Below are 17,217 nucleotides of genomic sequence, written 5' to 3' on the forward strand. Positions count from 1 at the left end.
CTGAGAGCTGCGCTTTCATTTCCGGGCTAGGATGGGTCACAGCTAGCAGTTTTGGGACCATCACCATGACAGTGGCCAGACCCATGCGCTGAACTGGTGCATGGACTGGTGTGTAGCTGGAGGGCTTCGAGGTGTTCCTGGCCCTGGATGTGTCTGCCCCTGCGCTGCGGGCATCTCCCTATCACCAGGGACAGGCAGCGTTCAGCTGCAGGCTGCCTGGAGGCACCGTTGTTGCAGATGAGGTGGATTTATTTCATCCTGAGGCAGATGCCCAAGTTAGCGGCTGCTGGAGGTGTTGAGCAGGTGGGTCACCCCTTAGGGCACCCCAATACTTGTTAAGGTGCCTGGGCTGAGAGGAGCGAAGGTTGCACTGGTGGGACTGGAGATGGGCGATGCTCTGCAGGGCAAGCGCGCGCCTTCGTCCCCTCCAGTCCTGCTTTGCTCTTCCACGTGGACGGTGCCGAGGTCACCTTTGGTGTCCCCCATGTGGTCCCAGTAGCAGGCAGAGGGGGGGCTGAGGAGGGGTGACAGCACTGCTGCTCATCAGTCCCTGCTTGGGGCAGATCGCCCGGGCAGAGCCTTGTTCTTGCATGTGGTTGCAGGAAGGACAAGTCAGGTGGGATCTCTTGGGGGTTGTGAGGCGCAGAGCCTCTAATCCAGAAATGGAAACCAGCCTTAAATGATGAGCTGCAAAGCTAGAGACAAATACTCATTTGGGAGCACGTCGTTAAAGGCACTGAGTTCCCAGCTGGGAAGGAAGCACCCACATTGCTGTAAAAGATGGGCCTCGTTTGCCCCCGGGAACACTTGCAGATAGGCGTGGTGACAGGCAGGCATGGTTCCAGTGTGTCCCTCCACAGGGAGGGGCATCAGAAGGGTGAACAGAGTTACTGTGAGCACCTGCTGCAATTTGAAACAGGGAATGTAGTCTGAGTCACTGGGAATGTTTGAAAATGTTAAACCGAACACTTTTTACTGACACGTCTTGGTCCAACTATCAACTCAGTCCTGTCAGTAAGATGAGCTGTTGAACCGCTTTGCTGAATCATTTGCCAAATTGGTCCTCAAATGGTTTGTGTTTAGAAACTGCTGGGGAGGCGATCATGCCGTTGGTAAGTGCCACATCGGTTATAGCCTTGTTTCAGCAGAGCTGCTGCCCTTTTAGCATGAGGTGCGGTTGGAGCCGTTGTTTCACAACCAGGGAATACCGGTGGCACAGCAGGAGCTGAACCTTGTCATCGGCGTTTGCTGTGTATTGATTAAAAATGACCAAAGCTTCTTTCCCCAGAGCACCAATCGCTGCTGCTTCGGTGCTCCTCAGGGATCAATGGGCTGTTCAGCTGTGAGTCTCTGCCTGGAGTTGCTCAGCGTGTCTTTCCACGCTGCCCCGCGTGTGTGTGGGTGTCCCGTGCCGGGCTCTGTGGGTGCCCCCGCACGGTGCTGGGCTCTGTCGGGGTTCGGGCACAGCAGGCTCCGGGCTCCATCCCTGCTCCTGCCTCACGGCGCTTGGAGAAAGCCTCGGGCATTGCTGCTTGCTTGTGCTGACCTGCAGCTGTGGGTGGGTGTCAGGGGAAATATTCCAGATTAGCACCTGGTAGAGCTGCAGAAGTTCTGGCTTTGGCCCTCTGGGTGGGGGAGGCACAGTCTGCAGCTGTGGGTGCTTTCGGGAGGGCACTGGTGGGTCTGCACTGGCTTGTTGCTGTCCGGATCTGCCCCTTTGTGTCTCAGGTTCACCTTTTTGCACAGTTTGTGTGTCTCTTCCTTTCCTGATGTGCTTTTTACCTCCCTACAAGGCTTTCACCTGTGTCCTCTTCCATTTCTCCTTGCAGCCAGTTGCCAGCTGCCTGCGCCGCCGCTATACCAGCGTCATCCCTAGGCAGCCCCGTACGCTGACCTGCTCCATCCTGGTTTCGGAGCTGCTGGGTCAGACCCGTTACTGAGTTCACAGCACCAGTGCCCAGCCGGGGGCCGCATCCTGCTGAGGAGCTGTTCGTGCAGGCTTCCCTCCCTCCCACTGCAGGTCCACAATCAAAGTTATGTTATTTTCCAGGTTCAGCCCTCCAGTACCTAAATTTTTCATCAAACCCCAACCACCAAAGGAGGAGGGAGCCTGGTCCAAGCGCTCGGTGTCTGCAGGGAGGAGCTGCAGGGATGGAGGTGTGGAGGAACCAGCCAAAGCCCTGGGAGCCGCAGGGGATCCTACCCAAGAGCCAGCAGATGCAGATGACTCCCTGGAAACAAAGGTAGATTTTCTTGTGCACCTACCGCTTGCGTTGCCTCCCCCAGCTTGCCACCAAAATGCCGTGCTTGTGCCAATCCCCCTTTTTGCTGCCTTGCTGTCATGTGCCCTGAGGGCGGGCTGGGCAGCAGGGCCAGTGGCTGGACACGGGACTTCTGGGGAGGGAGAAATCAGATAGTTTTGCTTGGAGAAGCCCACTCAGATCCTACGGACCTATGCTGAGTTTGGGTTTTTTTGGCTTGTTTTTACACTGTAAAATGAGGCTTTTATCTGCATCATGATGTGAAGGCTTCCAGTTTCCTTCCTGTATCAAGCTGTGCCAAGTACTGTGATCTCCATGTACCACCTTCTCAACCCCAGCTGGAGCCGCCTGTTTTTATGTCTCTGCCTTCACCCGAGACCTGCAGTATTGCAGGGATGGCCACAGAGCTGTCTTTGATAAAATGAGACTTTGCAAAGTCATTGTCTCTTCCTCCTGGCATGGAAAATGGCCTTTGGTCTGCTGACCTTCCTGGTGAACCTCGGTGCTTTGGAGCTTGACGTCCGTGCTAGTGGGAACTGGCACCTTGTTCTGCATTGTGTGGGACAGAGGCTTCTCCTGGGGCAAAAAAAAGGATGCAGGAAAGCATGGGAAGTTCTGAAAGCACTGGCGTTGGCATTAAGTTCAAGGAGAGGGGTTGCACCTGCTCACATCCAAATATCGGTCATTTTAACATTATAACTGCACATTTTTTCTGAATCAGGAGAAATGATACCCTGTAGACGTAAAGAACAGTGTGGCTGAATGTTTTCGGATAGAAGGGTGGAATCATCTTTATTTCCTGCTTTGTTGCCATGTATGCAGAAATAAACCAAAGAAATTCAAGTAGATATGGCTAAGTAGGATCCAAAAGTGCTTCAAAGGATATGTCTGGATTGCAGCTTCATCTTCCGCTTGTGTCACTGTACCACATACCCTCCCTGGGGAGGTGGAAGACCATAGGCCTAGGAAAGATGCGGGTTAGAATCTTTGGGAACAGGCGCTTGGCAAAGCTTTGCTAGGCTTGAAAATGTGAAGACGAGAGAAAGAGCATTGAATCTTCTGATTCTGAGCTTCATCTACCGAGGAGATGTAGCCTCTGATTAGGTGTAAAGATGTCCCATAAATATTCTTGCAGATTCTGCTGATGTCAAGGCCCCAGCACAAAGCACTTCTTCACGTTACTGAAGAAGCAGGTATTACTACATTTCAAAAGCACTCACAAAGCCCTCGCTTATTAAATTAGGGATCAGAAGCCCAGGGATGAGGTTCCTTTTGAAAGATGGCACCTCTGAGGTCAAACACCAGCTCTCAGCTGCTGCAAGACAGAAGAACACCTTGGCTGCCTTCTTCAGAAAGGTGTCGTTCAAGAGAATGACCTGGTGGAGATCCTCAGCTCTCCAGCACTGATGGGTGCACAAGATGAAGCCTAAGCACTCTCTGAAATGGGATAGTTGTGCCAAGTCCTTATTTTCCTGGTTTTGATACTTCTCACTTGCAGCTGTGTTCCTGGTTTTGTCATGAAGAACCTAACCTGTTGAGGCATGGGGTTCTGGGCACATTCCTTGGGCAGGAGTGAGCGAAGCTGGGCCGGCACAAGGGTGAAAAATGCCCTTGAGGTCTCTGCCAGGAATGAGGGCTGGGTGCACTCAGCTTCCCCATGCAAGCTTGCACATAGAAGTGCAGATGGAGCCCGTGTCTCACCTGTGGGTGGGCTTGGACCCACACTCAGTGGATGGCACAGACATACCTGTACTTGATATGCACCCAGGTCCCATCTCAGCTGCTCCTGGCTGGATGAGGTGGTGGAGCCTGCAGCAGAGTGGTCTCACCCAGACCAGCCAGCTGCTCACTGCAGCCCATGGTGCTTGTTTTCCAGCTGCTGCCATCCACTGCTGCGGAGCTGGAAGGTGCTGTGGAGACTCAGAGCCTGGTGGGGATCAACAAACTGATGCAGTTTGTGGAGGCAGAGCCCGTCACCTTGGGAATGGAAGAGGTAAGTGGGAATCCATCTTGTGCCATGTTTCCAGTGTGGCAAGCAGTTATGTAGCCCCCCTCCCATTGGTGGCCCTCGATCCTGCTTGCAGAGTGGCCTCACGTCCCTCCAAGCCCATCACACAGCACTGCTGAAGCAACTGGTCACTGGAGAGGCCACACAGGACATGTCGTAGGGTTGACCTGTGCAGCAGCTATGGAGGGCATTATTCATCTTGTTGCTAATCAAGTGGTCAACAGGAAATTTCTGCAGTAGTTTTTGCTGTAGCATCTTGAGAGAGCGCAGCATGCAAATCAGAGAGAGTGAAAAGCATCAGGAGTCAGATGAGCTGGGCTGGAGTCCTCCCCCCAGCTCTAAGGGCTTTCACCTCCGAATACTGTGTTTTTCTTAAGGCAGTAAAAGGTGCTTTTAAAGGCAAGTTCTGCAGTGAAGAGAATTTCTTGCTGCCAGGAGACAGCCCAAATTACTTTAATATGTAGTGTATTAATTAATGCGTTAGTGAGTATGGGAGAAGATTTTTCCCATGGCCCCTCCACTGGTAAGTGGAATGGATACAGGATGAGATTAGGGTGATTTTGCCTGTTTTGGAGGAATAGCCCCCTCCAGCCACGTCTGTACTTCACTCCAAGCCGTGGCTGCTCTTCTGCATCAATTTCCATGCTCGACATCTTGATCTCTCCTCGCCTACCTCCAGGTTTTTGATGTCCTGCCGCACTACGGTGTGCTGCAGCCAGGCGAGAGCCAGCGGGTCATGTTCACCTTTTTTGGCCACACAAATATCGTCGCCCATGTCATGGCGCTGTGCAGGGTGGAGGGAGGCCCAACCTACGAGATCGCGCTGAGTGGGGAGGCTTCGCTCATCAACTACCTCCTAGACGTCACGGAGATCGACTGTGGGCTGCAGGTACCGCACGCTTCTCTTGGCAGAGGTCCTTGTCGTGAAACCATCACCGGCGGGTTGCCACCCACCTAGGGCTAGGGCTCTCTCCCCTTCCCAACTACTTTGTTGGCTCTATGGCTTGGAAGTACAACCTTGGAGTGATATGTCCTGCATTCAAGCTGTTTTTAATGGCCATCTCCACCCCCCTCCAGCTGGGAATTCCTCCTCCTCAAGGTAACTAACACCGCCTCCTGGGGCAGGCAGGGTCCCAGTGGTGATCTCCAGAGGGACGTGCCCCAAGACATCCATCTGCTGATCCGCTCCTAAAGCCTGAGGTCCAAGGAGGTGCTCTCTTTTGATGTTCTTGATTAATCAGCAAAATAAACCAGGGAGGAAGTTAACTTGGGCTTCCCAGTCACTGTAGCTGGAAAGAATGTCCTAGAATAATCCCCACTTTACTTCTTTTTGGTTAAGAACCCCACAGATATTTCCAGCTGTTGCCCTGTCTCCCATTTGCTGTCACTGCAGGTGCTTTTTCTTCTGCAATGTCTTGATGCCACCTCCTTTGTTCCAGCTGGGTGTGAGATGACACCATGAGGTGCAGAGAGCTTGTCTCCTCCTTGGTTTCCTTATGACTGATCTCTGTGGTTGGCATTGCCCCTCTGCATGCCGCCATCAGTATCTGTTCCTGTGTAGGGCTAAGGGGTGCCCTGTGGCGGTGGCTTCCCCTGGTTAACCTGGGAGACTCAAGTGCCCGTACCTCCTCTGCCTCTGCTTTTCTCCTGTGTTGAGTTCATTTGCTCTCATCCCAATGAAAGCAGAAGGAGGTTCCCAGTGTCAGGCCTGTGACTTCAGCTTCCCCCTCCTCTGTCCTCTCTTCAGCTGTTTAACAAAGTCACTGAAGCAGAGGTCACCCTGCAGAACAGCGGGAAGATGGGATTCACCTACGTGGTGCTCAGACCCAGCGCGGGCACCGCAGACAGCCCTCTGCCCGGCGTGCCCCTGGTCCTGCCCAGCACGGTGAGTACGGAGATGGTGCGAGTGATTGACCCTGGCTCTGGGTCAGGCTGCCAAGGAGGGGGTTGTAGGGGAAAAAACCAAAATTAAAAAAAAAGAAAACAACCCACAAAAGCAGACAGGAGGGGCAGGGCTGTAAGCAGCTGCTGCTGGGGGGCAGGGAGGGTCAAGCAAGCGCGGTCCTAATCGACGCCTTCACGGCCTTTGCCGGCGGGTGACCCTGCTGTCACACAGCAGCCACCAGCCGGAGGCACCAGCGCTTCGGTGGCTCTGGGGACCCCAACTGCTGAGTGCTCCGGCTGTGCGGGCACTGGGGCCGCACTGTGCCGGCTCTCCTGAGAGTCACCTTTCCCAGGGTGTGTGATTGGACAGGGCTTACTCCTTGTCCCTGCCTGTAGCACACCCTGCCAGCTCCCTGCCAGCACTGAGCGGGACTTAAATGCTCTCACTTGGGCATGAAGCTGTTTTGCCAGAAATTGTAGCAGCCCCTGTACCGGTCCCCCACTCCCCCAGCTTTGCTGCTCTGCAGCAGCTTTGTGGGGCAGTGAGGGGGCCAGGCAGGAGCAGGGCTGGAACAGCGAGGAGAGGAGTTTGCAGCATCCCACCATCCCAACTTCTCAGTCCTGTGTGGCTGTCTTTGGGCTGGAGCAGCATTCCTGTCTAGTCCCTTTTTGCAGTGGGAAGAGGAAGCCAAAGGCGTTCACATTTCCTCATGCCTGTCTCCTACAAGGGGTGACACACTGATGCCCTCTTGCTGCGAGCTTCCAAAGACCCAGCTCTGCTCGGACCCGCGCAGTCAGTTGCTGTGACAGCCCCATTGGCGCTGGCAGCTTGGCAGGGCTGGCTTTCACTGCAGCTGTGTTCTGCGCTGCATCAGGGGCTCAGGGGATCAAGTGGCAGGATCTGTCCCGCTCAGCAGCTTCTCCCTGCAGCGTGAAGGGGAGTGAGGAGCCGAGGGTCCAGCCCAGTGTGCAGAGGGCGAGCCGAGGAAAGCTGTGGCTGTGTCCAGTCACCCAGGGCTGTGTTGCTGTCTGCTTGCATTTGCTCTCAGCCTGGCTGGCGGGAGCCTAGCCTGGGGCTCGGGCAGCCTTTCTGGAAGCCCGGAGAGGAGGTGCCTTCCTGGCTACACCTTCCCTAGATCTCGTCCTAGTCTCTTCTCCTGCCTTTCCAGAGATGCATGTTTGCAGGTCACCGTGAGTCTGGACAGGCTCACGCACCCCCGGTGTAACCGCACAGGCAGGAGGTGTTTGGCTGGGATCATTATAAGGGGTCAGGCCCTTCACCACCAGCCTGGGAACCCCTGATGTGCTGTGGCAGGAGCTGCTGGCCATGCTGAGAGTGTGGGCACTTCACTTATTTTGCATAGTGGCTGGTAAAAGAGCTTTTATTTCTTCAGTCTGGCTCTTGCTAGCAGAGGGTAAACACCGCTAGGGGCAGAGCTGTGCTCGTGCTGAGCAAGGGGCGGTCTGTGGGTCTGTCCTGGGGGAATGCATCCCTACGAGCCCTCTGAAGGACTTGGTGTAGGAGACTTCAGCTTCTGGGTACAAGAAAGCTAGAAGGCAATGTTGTCTGATACTTTCTTATATATGAGAACCTGCCTTCTCTTCTCAGCGTGTCTGTCGTCTGAGCCATCCCTCCACCAAACCCTCTCTGGTTCATTCCCTCCCTCTTCTCCCACACCCTGCAGGGTTACGTTGGACCTGGCCAGGAGCAAGTCCTGAAAGTCTATTACCTGCCAGGAGTGCCTGGAGCCTTCTGCAGGACTTTCCACATCCAAGTGGGTCACCTAGAACCAGAAGAAATCTCCCTGAAAGGAGAGGGGAGCTTTCCCAGGATCTACTTGGACCTGCCCAGGAACATCAAAGGTGAGCACGGCCTGTTTGCTCCCCAGGAGGGTCCCCTGTTTCTCCCCCATGTCAGATGCCCATAGGGCAGCTCACACCTGCCTCCACGGAGCCTGGAGGTTTCAGGGCTGTCAGACCAACACTCAACCCCCCGGTTGCTTCCTGAGGCTCTGGCAGATGAGCCCGTGTGGGCTTTGCCCTAGGAACCATCCTGCAGAGCTTGCCAGCATGTGTCGGAGTCCTGGGAAGGTGGTGGCTGGACAGAAATGCTTAGGAAAGCTGAGCACAGGCTGGCAGGGATTTTGGCAGGATTGGATTTGCATCACATTGCAGGGGATGAGATGCTCCTATGTGGGGAGGAAGATGGGTGGGAATGAACATCAGGGTTGATAGAGGAAAAGCAGCATCTACTTTCCATACATTGCTTGAGGAGGGTGTTTCTGGGAGAGGCCAGAGTCGGGGAAGTGGGGCTTCCCAGCTTAAATGGGAATGGCGCTGTGCCACGCTTCTATTTGTGGATGTTTTCTTCCTTCAGGAAATGAAAAATATGAGAAGGTCCTCAAGGAGGTGATAGAAAAGATGGAAGACAGCCAGAAAGAGGAAGCAGTTGTTCTGGGGGAGGCTGTGGCTGCAGAGCCACCCCCAGATCCCTTGGATGCCGTGGTGAGAATGGCTGCTGCCCCGTTTGACGCGTGCCACCCTCCCCCGGTGTCATTTGGTCCCCTGCTGCCCGCAGCAGGCTTCCCGGTGCCCTGCTGGCACTTGGGACCTCCCTGCCCAACCTGCCCATGATCCTGCATCAGCTCAGCATTGCCCCCGGGGCTGCCCCAGGGAGAGATCCTGAAGACCCTGCTCAAGTGATTGAATTTATGGTACTTTGGGATGGAGATGTAGGCCATCACTGGGGTATTTGCTGCTCACAACCCAAGCCCTGCCAGGTTTACAGAGCTTAATAGCAGCAGCCTGACTGTGCCCTGGGACTGTGCTGCCAGGGCTGATCTCTAAGAGACAACAGCTTTATCGTGTCTCCCTTTACAAGAGAGCTTTTGTCTGAGCTGCTTTGGCACTGGCTGGGGGCAGGCAAAGACTTGGAGCTCTGGAAGGTTCCTGGCTTGTCTGTCTGTTTGTCTGGCAAGATCAGCTTTTGTAACAGTGACTGGGCAGGCGAAGATACTGGAGTTCATTGCCCTTGAGATGAGGCCCTGGCTAAGAGAGCAGGAGGTGTCACAGACACTGAGCAGCGAGACAGAAGGACCCCATCACCCCTCTCAACACAAGCAGGGGGGAGCCTTGGGAAGGACCGTTGCTAACCAGCCGCTGCCTTTCCTTCCCTCAGCTGGACCCTCGGCTGCAGATGCAGATGGAGCAGATGCTGATGGAGGAACACGCCCTGGAGCAGCAGAAAGCTCTCACCTCTGGTCCCCCAGAGGCCACTGCCTTTGACCAGCATGCTCGTCGGAGGCTTCTCAAGTTAGTAGGACCTCCTGTACCCTATCTCCAGGTGCCCCAAGGGTAACACCCAGCAGTGCACCCCTGCTCCTGAGAGCTCCTTGTGTCTGCAGAGCTGGGGATAGTGGGGACTTCAGAAAGGGTCTGATCCTGGTAGCTTTGACATGCTCCCTGTGAGCAGCTGAGTGTCCTCACTTCCACAGAGCCACCCTGAGCTTTGGAGGTGCTCAGCTCCCCACAGGCACTGGGTCCTGCTCTTAGGGCTGAGGGGGTCCAGTGCAGAGCATCAAGCCCTTCCAGAGAGCACCAACACCATCCCTGCTGACCAGCTCTGAGAGAGGCAACTCAAAGCTGGCATCTTTGTTCCAGCTAACAGACCACACTGAGCAAAAAGAGTAGGGAACTGCAGAGGTTGACACACCCTTGACAAACCCTAAATCAGGTGGCTTGGATGCTGGTGGGACTGCAGGGCTTACCTCGGTAACTTCCCTCTGCTCCTTCATGAGGAGGCACGGGCACGGTAGGCTCCAGTTCAGGAAGATGCTCTGCAAAACAGATCACGTATGTGCTTTCCCAAGTGTGATTGCTCTGGAAAAGGACCCTCCCGTGAATCTTGTAGTTGTTGATTACTGCATTTGTCAGTGCTGCTTTGGGGACAGATCTAGTTGCAGAGCAGCGAAGATTTCCTGTGCAGGCGAATCTTATGACAAGATCCTGAAGCCGTTTCAGGCTGGGGCTGTACACCAGGCTTAGCAGTTTCATTGAGACCAGTGGAGGTCCACTGGACTTATCTACAGTGGCTTTCTATAGCAGAGGAGCTGTGACCAGTATTCATTTTAAACTAGTTTTATTTTAAGGTCCCACTGGTAGCTGATAAAACCTAGGTCCTATGCTCCTCGTGACTTACCAAAGTCTTATTACCAGGTGGTCAGGCCTTGGGTTTCATGGGCTTGAGCTGAGTTTTTACAGCAGTGAATCCAGAAATACTCACTTTATTTGCATCTTCCATGCTCTTGGAAATGTAGCCAGGCTGTGGTTTAAGGACTGTCCTTACTCCTCCTTTCAGAGCTGAGCTGCCCGAGTACCTCCTGGACTTTGGGTACGTGATTCTCGGTAACACCCCCACGCACGTCGTGAGGATCACCAACACCGGGCAGTTCCCTGTGTCCTTCTGCGCTGATAGACGGGTTCTGCGTGACACAGGTAACCAGTGCTGGAGAGACTTCACGTGGGCTTGAAGCAGCTGTCTCTGACAGATTAGCTTAAGCCACTGGACATGGGGAGTTTTTTTTTGAGTGCTTGTATGTATAACTTTTTCCTCCTTGGGACCCTCTGCCTGGTGCTTTAGAGCCTGAGTTCTCCTGGCCAGCAGTGCTCAGAGACCCGGCCTGCCCGTGCCTGCCCTAACACTTCCCTGCAGGGGCTGGATGGGCTGATCACCTTGGTCACCTCTCAGCATCTTCTGCTCTTGGCTACCATGAGCATCACCTGATGGGCACTCCGTGGGCTTGTGTTGCAAACAGATGGACGCTTTGTGGTTTGGAAGTGCTTTGTTTAAAGTTCATAATGCCATAGCACTTCTGTTCAGCCTTTATTGAGAAGACAGCCTGTGAGGCCCTCTGTTGTATCAAAACAGGCTTTCGAAACAGGCCTTGACGTAAGGCTGCAGTACCAGCAAACGGTGACTCGCCATGTCTGAAGGGCGATCAGGTGCCTCCTCTAAATTGTTTTTCAGGGAGCACCATGGCATGGGGGGAATCTTAGTTGGAAATTCTCCTTTGGAGAGGTCTGTGCATCCTTCCCTGGGATGCCTAGTGAAGGAATGGTTGGAGCTCCTCAACTGAGATGTTTCCTTTTTACCATGTGGGTCTTGGATTCTGGCTGTGAAAGCCCTTTCTCCTTGTGTGGTGACAAGGGAGAAGGAGTGGCAGTCTTCTCCACAGGTACAAAGGGGTCCTTCACAGAGCTGCCAGCCAGGACATATGGCCTTAACGTGCTTGTGACACATTCATGTTGATTGTGTATCTCAGCTGCTTTATTTTCATCTGTTCAAGGTTTCAGTGTGGATCTGGACCACATGAAGCACCTGCTCTGCTGCGAGACCAAGGTGTTTGAAGTGCGCTTCGACCCACAGAGCGCCAACCTGCCACTGGGAGAGGTGGACGTGCTCCTGCCCATCAAGGTACCTACGGCGTGCTTGCTCACCCCGCTGTGCCAGTGCACCTCTCGGGGCAGGTGGAGAGTCGGAGACAGCAGCAGATGTCACCGGGACTCTCAGCTGGATGCTCTGTCCTTCCCTAGGTAGCAGGAGGCCCCACATTCCACGTCCGCCTCCATGCCAGCGTGGCCATGCCATCCCTCTGCGTCTCCAGGGACAGACTGGAGTTCTCCACTCTCCAGTGTGGGCAGTGCCAGGAAGAAACTGTCCAGCTCCACAATCAGCTCCAGGTCCCCTGTAACTGGTTCATCACTATCAATGAGCCTGTTAAGAAGGTAAAGCACAGACAATGTGTAACACGTAAGTTCTCGGTTGGGTTTTCTTTGCCTCTCTTGCCCTTTCAGCCCCTGTGGCTGCGTGAGCACTTGGGCTACAGCTCATCTGAGGAAGCTTTGGAGGGTACAGAGCAAGGCTGGCTCACCTGGACCTGTGCATTAGCTGGTGCTTCACTTCTCTGCCACGTTCCCCCGTTCCTCCTCTTCTGAGGATGGTGCCTCCCCATCTGCCTGCCCTGCCTGTTCTCCCTCCCATTCTAGGCCAGAGGTGGCCTCGGCTGGTTTGGCTGTGGATGCCCTCAGCACCATGACGGTGTCTCAGAGCACTGCAGGAACCGAGGGTCTGTCCTTGCAGACCAAGGAGACCTCACACAATTGTTTTTTTGTTCTCAGGTGGACAGACACTGGCCAGCGAGGATGCGTCGGAAGGTGCCCCAGAAGTTGAAGGCCCAGCCCTGTGTCTTCGAGGCGCTGCCCTCGGCTGGAGCCCTCGCTCCAGGACAACGCTGCAACGTGCGAGTCAGGTTTTCACCCACAGAAGAGGTGAGATCAGCGAGTGTCACCACCAAGAGATCTGGCAGGGCAGTGTGGTAACAAGAGCCCAGCACAGGGAGGAGGAGATGGCGTCTGCCTCCACAGAGAGCTTTCTGCAAGCCCCGTACCCACTGTGCCTCAGTTTCCCCTGCAGCACACTCTTCTGAGAGGGGCTTTGAAATCCCCCCTGATGCTTGCTCAGCATCAGGGCATGGTGAGGTGGCTGCCTCTCGGCGCATGGGGGGAAATCTGCCTGTTTGCCCTCGTCTCCCCCTTGCACGGGCCTGTTTGAGGCTGCAACGCCCTGGTGCAGAGCAGCTGGTGCGCTTGCAGGGGATAACCCTGGAAGGGCCAATCTAGGCAAGTCCTGCTGCTGGTACCAGCAGACAAAACAGCCGCCAGGCACCTTCCTGGGCACAGCAGGACAGTCGCCTGGAGTGGTGTGCTGCCAGCAGTCCCTGTGGCTCTGGCCCAGCCTGCCTGCACGTTCCCAGGCAGTCTGGGAGTCAGCTGAAATGATGGGGTGTTCCCAAAGGCAGTTTGCCTGTGGCCACCGTGACTTGGAAACTGGCAGTGGGTAACAGGATGGACACAAGTGCTTCCGTGCCTGGGAACAGTCCCAGGGATGTTTTAATTGGTGTAGAGGTGTAACCATCTTGTGTCTGGCTTTGACCAGAGCCAAACACTGAGCAGAGAAGACGACCCTTATTTCTAGCCAGTGAGAGCTCATCTGCCTCATTCATCGAGCTGATGTTTGCCTGATGCAGCAGTGCCAGGACTGTGTCTGGGCAACATAACCCTGAGGACCTTCCTCATGAGCATCACACTCCCTCGTGACTGGGTGAAAACATCTGATAGTGCATTTTAGATTCGTCTGACACCCAAATATCCAGTTACACTTTACACCAGGATTCATCCCAGTTACTCAGAGCCAGCATGCAGATGCTGTAGCCCCTGCTGGAAGTAAATATCTGTTTTCCATTCCCCTTAGAGGTACTGGTGACACCCCTGCCTTGGGGCAAGAGTTGAATTTGAAGCCCTGTCACCTGGGACTTCATGGAGGAGTTTTCTGTGCTTCTCTCTTTTCAGAAGTCCTACAGAAGTGAGCTGAAGATTAACATTTTCCAGAGCAGCCAGCACCTCCAGCTGCAGGTCTCGGGGCGTGGGCTGGAGCCACAGCTGGAGTTCAGCCCCCCAGTGCTCGAGCTGGGACCGTTGCTGCCGTACAGCTGTGGAGCAGAGGGGACGGTGGTGGTGAAGAACCCATGCGAGTTCCCCATCGAGTTTTACTCGCTGGAGTTCGACCAGCAGTACCTTGCTGAGGAGGAGGTGAGAGGGAAGGTCTGGTCCCCATGTGCACGCTCCCGTAGCTTCACAGTGCTCCAGCATTCCCGGGTTCGTGCCAGGGAGATGGAGACAGTCCCCAGGGCAAAGTCTGGTGGCATTTCAGGGTTAGCCAGCTCTGCTGGCAGACTGTGGAGGAGCTTGGATAGTCTGTGTTTTTAGAAACACGTCCTGCATATGGCTTCTTTTCCCTACATGCACAGATCCTGCAGACGCTTAAAGACTATGATTGCCGCAACACCTTATTGCTGCCTCCACGTGCCCCGGGTGAGAAGCTGCCCCCTGAGGTGCTGGAATATTATCAGGACCAGAAGAGGCTGCAGGATGAGCAGACGAAGTCCAAGACTGGGGAACCAGCAGGCCAGGACAACGGTGAGGGTTTGGCATTGGCTGTCCTGAGTGTGGACACAGCGGGGAGTCCAGCCCGCACGCCCCGAGCTCTCCATGGGAAGCCCCGGCTTTTAGCAGCCACCCATTCCCCAGCTTGGTGGAGGAATTCCAGCGTGAAGGTCTGTAGCTTGTAACACGCATCCCCTACCAGCCCTGAGTGCAGCCAAAGCAAGCTCATATCTGCCTACCATGGACTGGGGAAATAATCATGTTGTCCTCTTGTGTCCCCTAACCACAAAAAATAGGATTGGATGAGTTCTTCAGCCAGCAGGACCAGGTCTAATACCACCAGCTATCTTATATTTGCTCCTTCCCAGCACCAAAAGCACAAACTCAAAATCCCCCCGAGGGCAGAGACAGCCTGGACAGACTTCTCCTTGGGAAACTTTCCATCTTTTGCACGTGGCCGTGCAAAGTGGCAAATGGCAAAGAGCAGATTGCCTGGCCATGTCCACCCTCTTCTTCCCTCCCCGTGTCCTTCCTCCTCAGCAGACTTTGAAGATGTCCAGTCTCTGTCAGATCAAGGAAGAAAGTCCTCTGCTGGGGTCATTCACACTGTCTCATCCCAGAGCTCACTCATTTTCCCCTCCGTGTTTGATGAAAGCCAGTCCAACAAGGTGGACTCTAAATCTGAATGCGGAGGAGGAGGAAGGTGTTGAGAAAAGACAGGGGATGGGTAATGTTGCAGACAGGGCAGGGACAAGTGAGAGGCCAGAGAGGTTCTCCCCAGTTTTGCCAAATGAGCACCTTTTCCCCCAGGAGCTGCTGGGATCAGGATGATGCTGTTCCCTTTCCTAGGCAGGGCAGCGCGCTCTCTGTCCTGCGTGACACTGCAAGCCGAGATGGCTTTTGGTGACCTCCTAAGGGTAAAGGTGGGAGCTCTTTGCAAATGCTGTTATGGTGAATTCAGAGCCCAGCTACATCTCCTGGTATAATATTCCTAAAGCATCCAGCTTTTGGATAATCGCTTGATCTGCAAATGGAGCCTCTCCCTTGGGACGGTGTAAAATGCCTGGTTCTGCCTGTCCCCCCCTTACTCAGCAGGACCTGGGACCAAACTCCCATGAGGACCATGTTGACAGGGCACGGGAGATTTGGCCCAGTTCTTTTAGGTATTGCCAAATGCTTGCTCTTTCCTCTTTCTGCCACCCCATTTCCTATACTCTGAACAGGCACCTTGACCACCATCTAGGGCAGACCCTGATCTGCACAAGCCTAAAGGAGGGGCATGGTGAGACCTCAGTGTGGTGTTGGTTTCAGCAGAGTCTTCTCTCCCAGGATCTGAGGGGATGGGGAGGATGATCAGGATCATAGGTAGGCAGGAGGCTGACTGTTCTATCTGGTTCTGCACAGCAGAGCATCGGCAGAGCATCACCAGCAGCAAGGCGGCCGCGGGAGAACTGGCCGACAGCCCTGTCTATAGGGCCATCGCCCGCCACCTTGGCATCGATATCTCTCCAGAGGGGCGCGCGGCCCGAAACCGCAGAGGGATCGTTGTCATCATCCATGGGGCACCCCTGACAGGTAGGCGAGCCGCAGCCTGTGGCTGCAAGGAGGGGGGAAGCAGGAGAGACACATCCTGGTGGGCCGTGGTGCTTGGTTGACCAGTTGAAGCGAAGCGAGGTAAGCCGCAGCTCTGCTGGTACATGAAATGGTCCCAGGCTTTCACCAGCTGGGGCAAGTGCTGTGGCTCACCCTGTGTCCGCACAGCTGGGCTATCGTTCCCCCACACAGGGTGGCCATGTCCCCGTTGCTTCGTGGGAGCACAGCGCCTAGTGCCCATGTTGCCTCATGGGAGCAGTCCCTCGCCCACGCTGACCCCCAGACCGTGCCCAGACATTGGCTGAGGCAGCGCCGGCCAGCACAGGCTGGCGAACGCTCTGAGTGGTGGCGGGACAGGGCTCGAAACAATGTCCTGGCCCAGGGTTGAGGTCACCACGAGGGACAAAGTGCTCAGCTGGATGTGAGGTGGAGGTGATCCTCCTGGCTCTAGAGGACAACGCTTCTAGCCATGCTCAGCTACCTCCCTCACGGTCTCCCCTAAAGGGGCACTTGATTTCCGACTGCCCTTGAAACTTTGAAATCCTGTCTGGGGACAGGAAAATGCTTCACGTGCAAGTGTCACCAAGCACTCTTCCTCTCTCTCAAGGAAAGACAGCGGCAGCGGTTGCCCTGTCCAAATATTACGGCGCTGCCTGCTTGTCCATCGACACCGTGGTGAGAGAAGCCATCTCGGACAGGAGCAGCTCAGCAGGGCTGCGCGCCCGGGAGCTGTGCATCAGGGCTGCCATCGAGCAGAGCTGCAAGGAGGCAGAGGGTGCCGGTAAGGAGAAACGCTGGACCCAGAGCAGCGCTTCAGAAACCCACCATGATCATCCACTTCTGCTTGCTCCAGAGAGGAAGTCTGACAGCCCTTGGGTCTCCTAGGGAACATGGGTGCAGCATGTAGAAATGCAAAGCCATTTCATAAAGCATCTCGTGTTATTAAAAAAAATAATCTCTGTTTTAAGGGCTCAGACAGGGGCACTTTTGCTGCTTCTGGGCTTCTCAGCACATAGTCCTTTTCCTAGGAGTGGTGAAGCACACCTGTATTTTTCTCAGGGTTTTCTTATATTTCCTCTAAGCTGAATCCAGCTGGCTCCTCGTGGCCATCAGGCAGAACTGCTGCCCACTTTAACAACCAAGAAGCCCTCTGAAGCTGCTCATTAAGCACTAGACAACTGACTTTGAATGTGGCTTCAGAAACATGAGAGGAAGGGAAGAATAACCTCCCAGAGTTTCAGATGAGACACGCTGCAGATGAGCTCTTTTCTCCAGAGGTTCTCCTATACACACTGTCAGGTCACACAGCTCGTGCATGTGGTGCTGTTCTCCACCTGAGACCTTTTAGAAAATCTGGTTGGGCAGTTGGTGCCCCGCGCTCTGCAGGGTGAGGCCAGACTCTGGTTCTGGTGGGGGAAGTTTTGCATTGCTCAGCTTTGAACCTGGTTGGGTCGGGAGCTGGTGGAAGGA

General features: G+C 54.7%; 1 protein-coding gene and 1 long non-coding RNA gene across 2 annotated transcripts in view; one reads left to right on the plus strand and one right to left on the minus strand.

Moving 5' to 3' along the window:
• LOC141935867 (uncharacterized) overlaps positions 1 to 17,217 on the minus strand; it is a 432,617-nt gene that overhangs the window by 404,142 nt on the left and 11,258 nt on the right. The gene's annotated exons all lie outside the window — the stretch shown is intronic.
• The window catches only part of LOC141935861 (hydrocephalus-inducing protein homolog), a 90,243-nt gene that overhangs the window by 65,918 nt on the left and 7,108 nt on the right, over positions 1 to 17,217 (plus strand). Inside the window, exons 25-39 of the mRNA XM_074852507.1 lie at positions 117 to 275; positions 1,830 to 1,907; positions 4,949 to 5,211; positions 6,061 to 6,154; positions 7,839 to 8,016; positions 8,531 to 8,574; positions 10,042 to 10,182; positions 11,081 to 11,125; positions 11,549 to 11,626; positions 11,746 to 11,937; positions 12,331 to 12,480; positions 13,561 to 13,800; positions 14,019 to 14,187; positions 15,559 to 15,729; positions 16,355 to 16,528. Of these exons, the coding sequence (XP_074708608.1) occupies positions 117 to 275; positions 1,830 to 1,907; positions 4,949 to 5,211; positions 6,061 to 6,154; positions 7,839 to 8,016; positions 8,531 to 8,574; positions 10,042 to 10,182; positions 11,081 to 11,125; positions 11,549 to 11,626; positions 11,746 to 11,937; positions 12,331 to 12,480; positions 13,561 to 13,800; positions 14,019 to 14,187; positions 15,559 to 15,729; positions 16,355 to 16,528 (2,176 nt within the window). The remainder of the gene's footprint in view (positions 1 to 116; positions 276 to 1,829; positions 1,908 to 4,948; positions 5,212 to 6,060; positions 6,155 to 7,838; positions 8,017 to 8,530; positions 8,575 to 10,041; positions 10,183 to 11,080; positions 11,126 to 11,548; positions 11,627 to 11,745; positions 11,938 to 12,330; positions 12,481 to 13,560; positions 13,801 to 14,018; positions 14,188 to 15,558; positions 15,730 to 16,354; positions 16,529 to 17,217) is intronic.

Source organism: Strix uralensis, chromosome 29, assembly GCF_047716275.1.
Source record: "Strix uralensis isolate ZFMK-TIS-50842 chromosome 29, bStrUra1, whole genome shotgun sequence".
NCBI lineage: Eukaryota > Metazoa > Chordata > Aves > Strigiformes > Strigidae > Strix > Strix uralensis.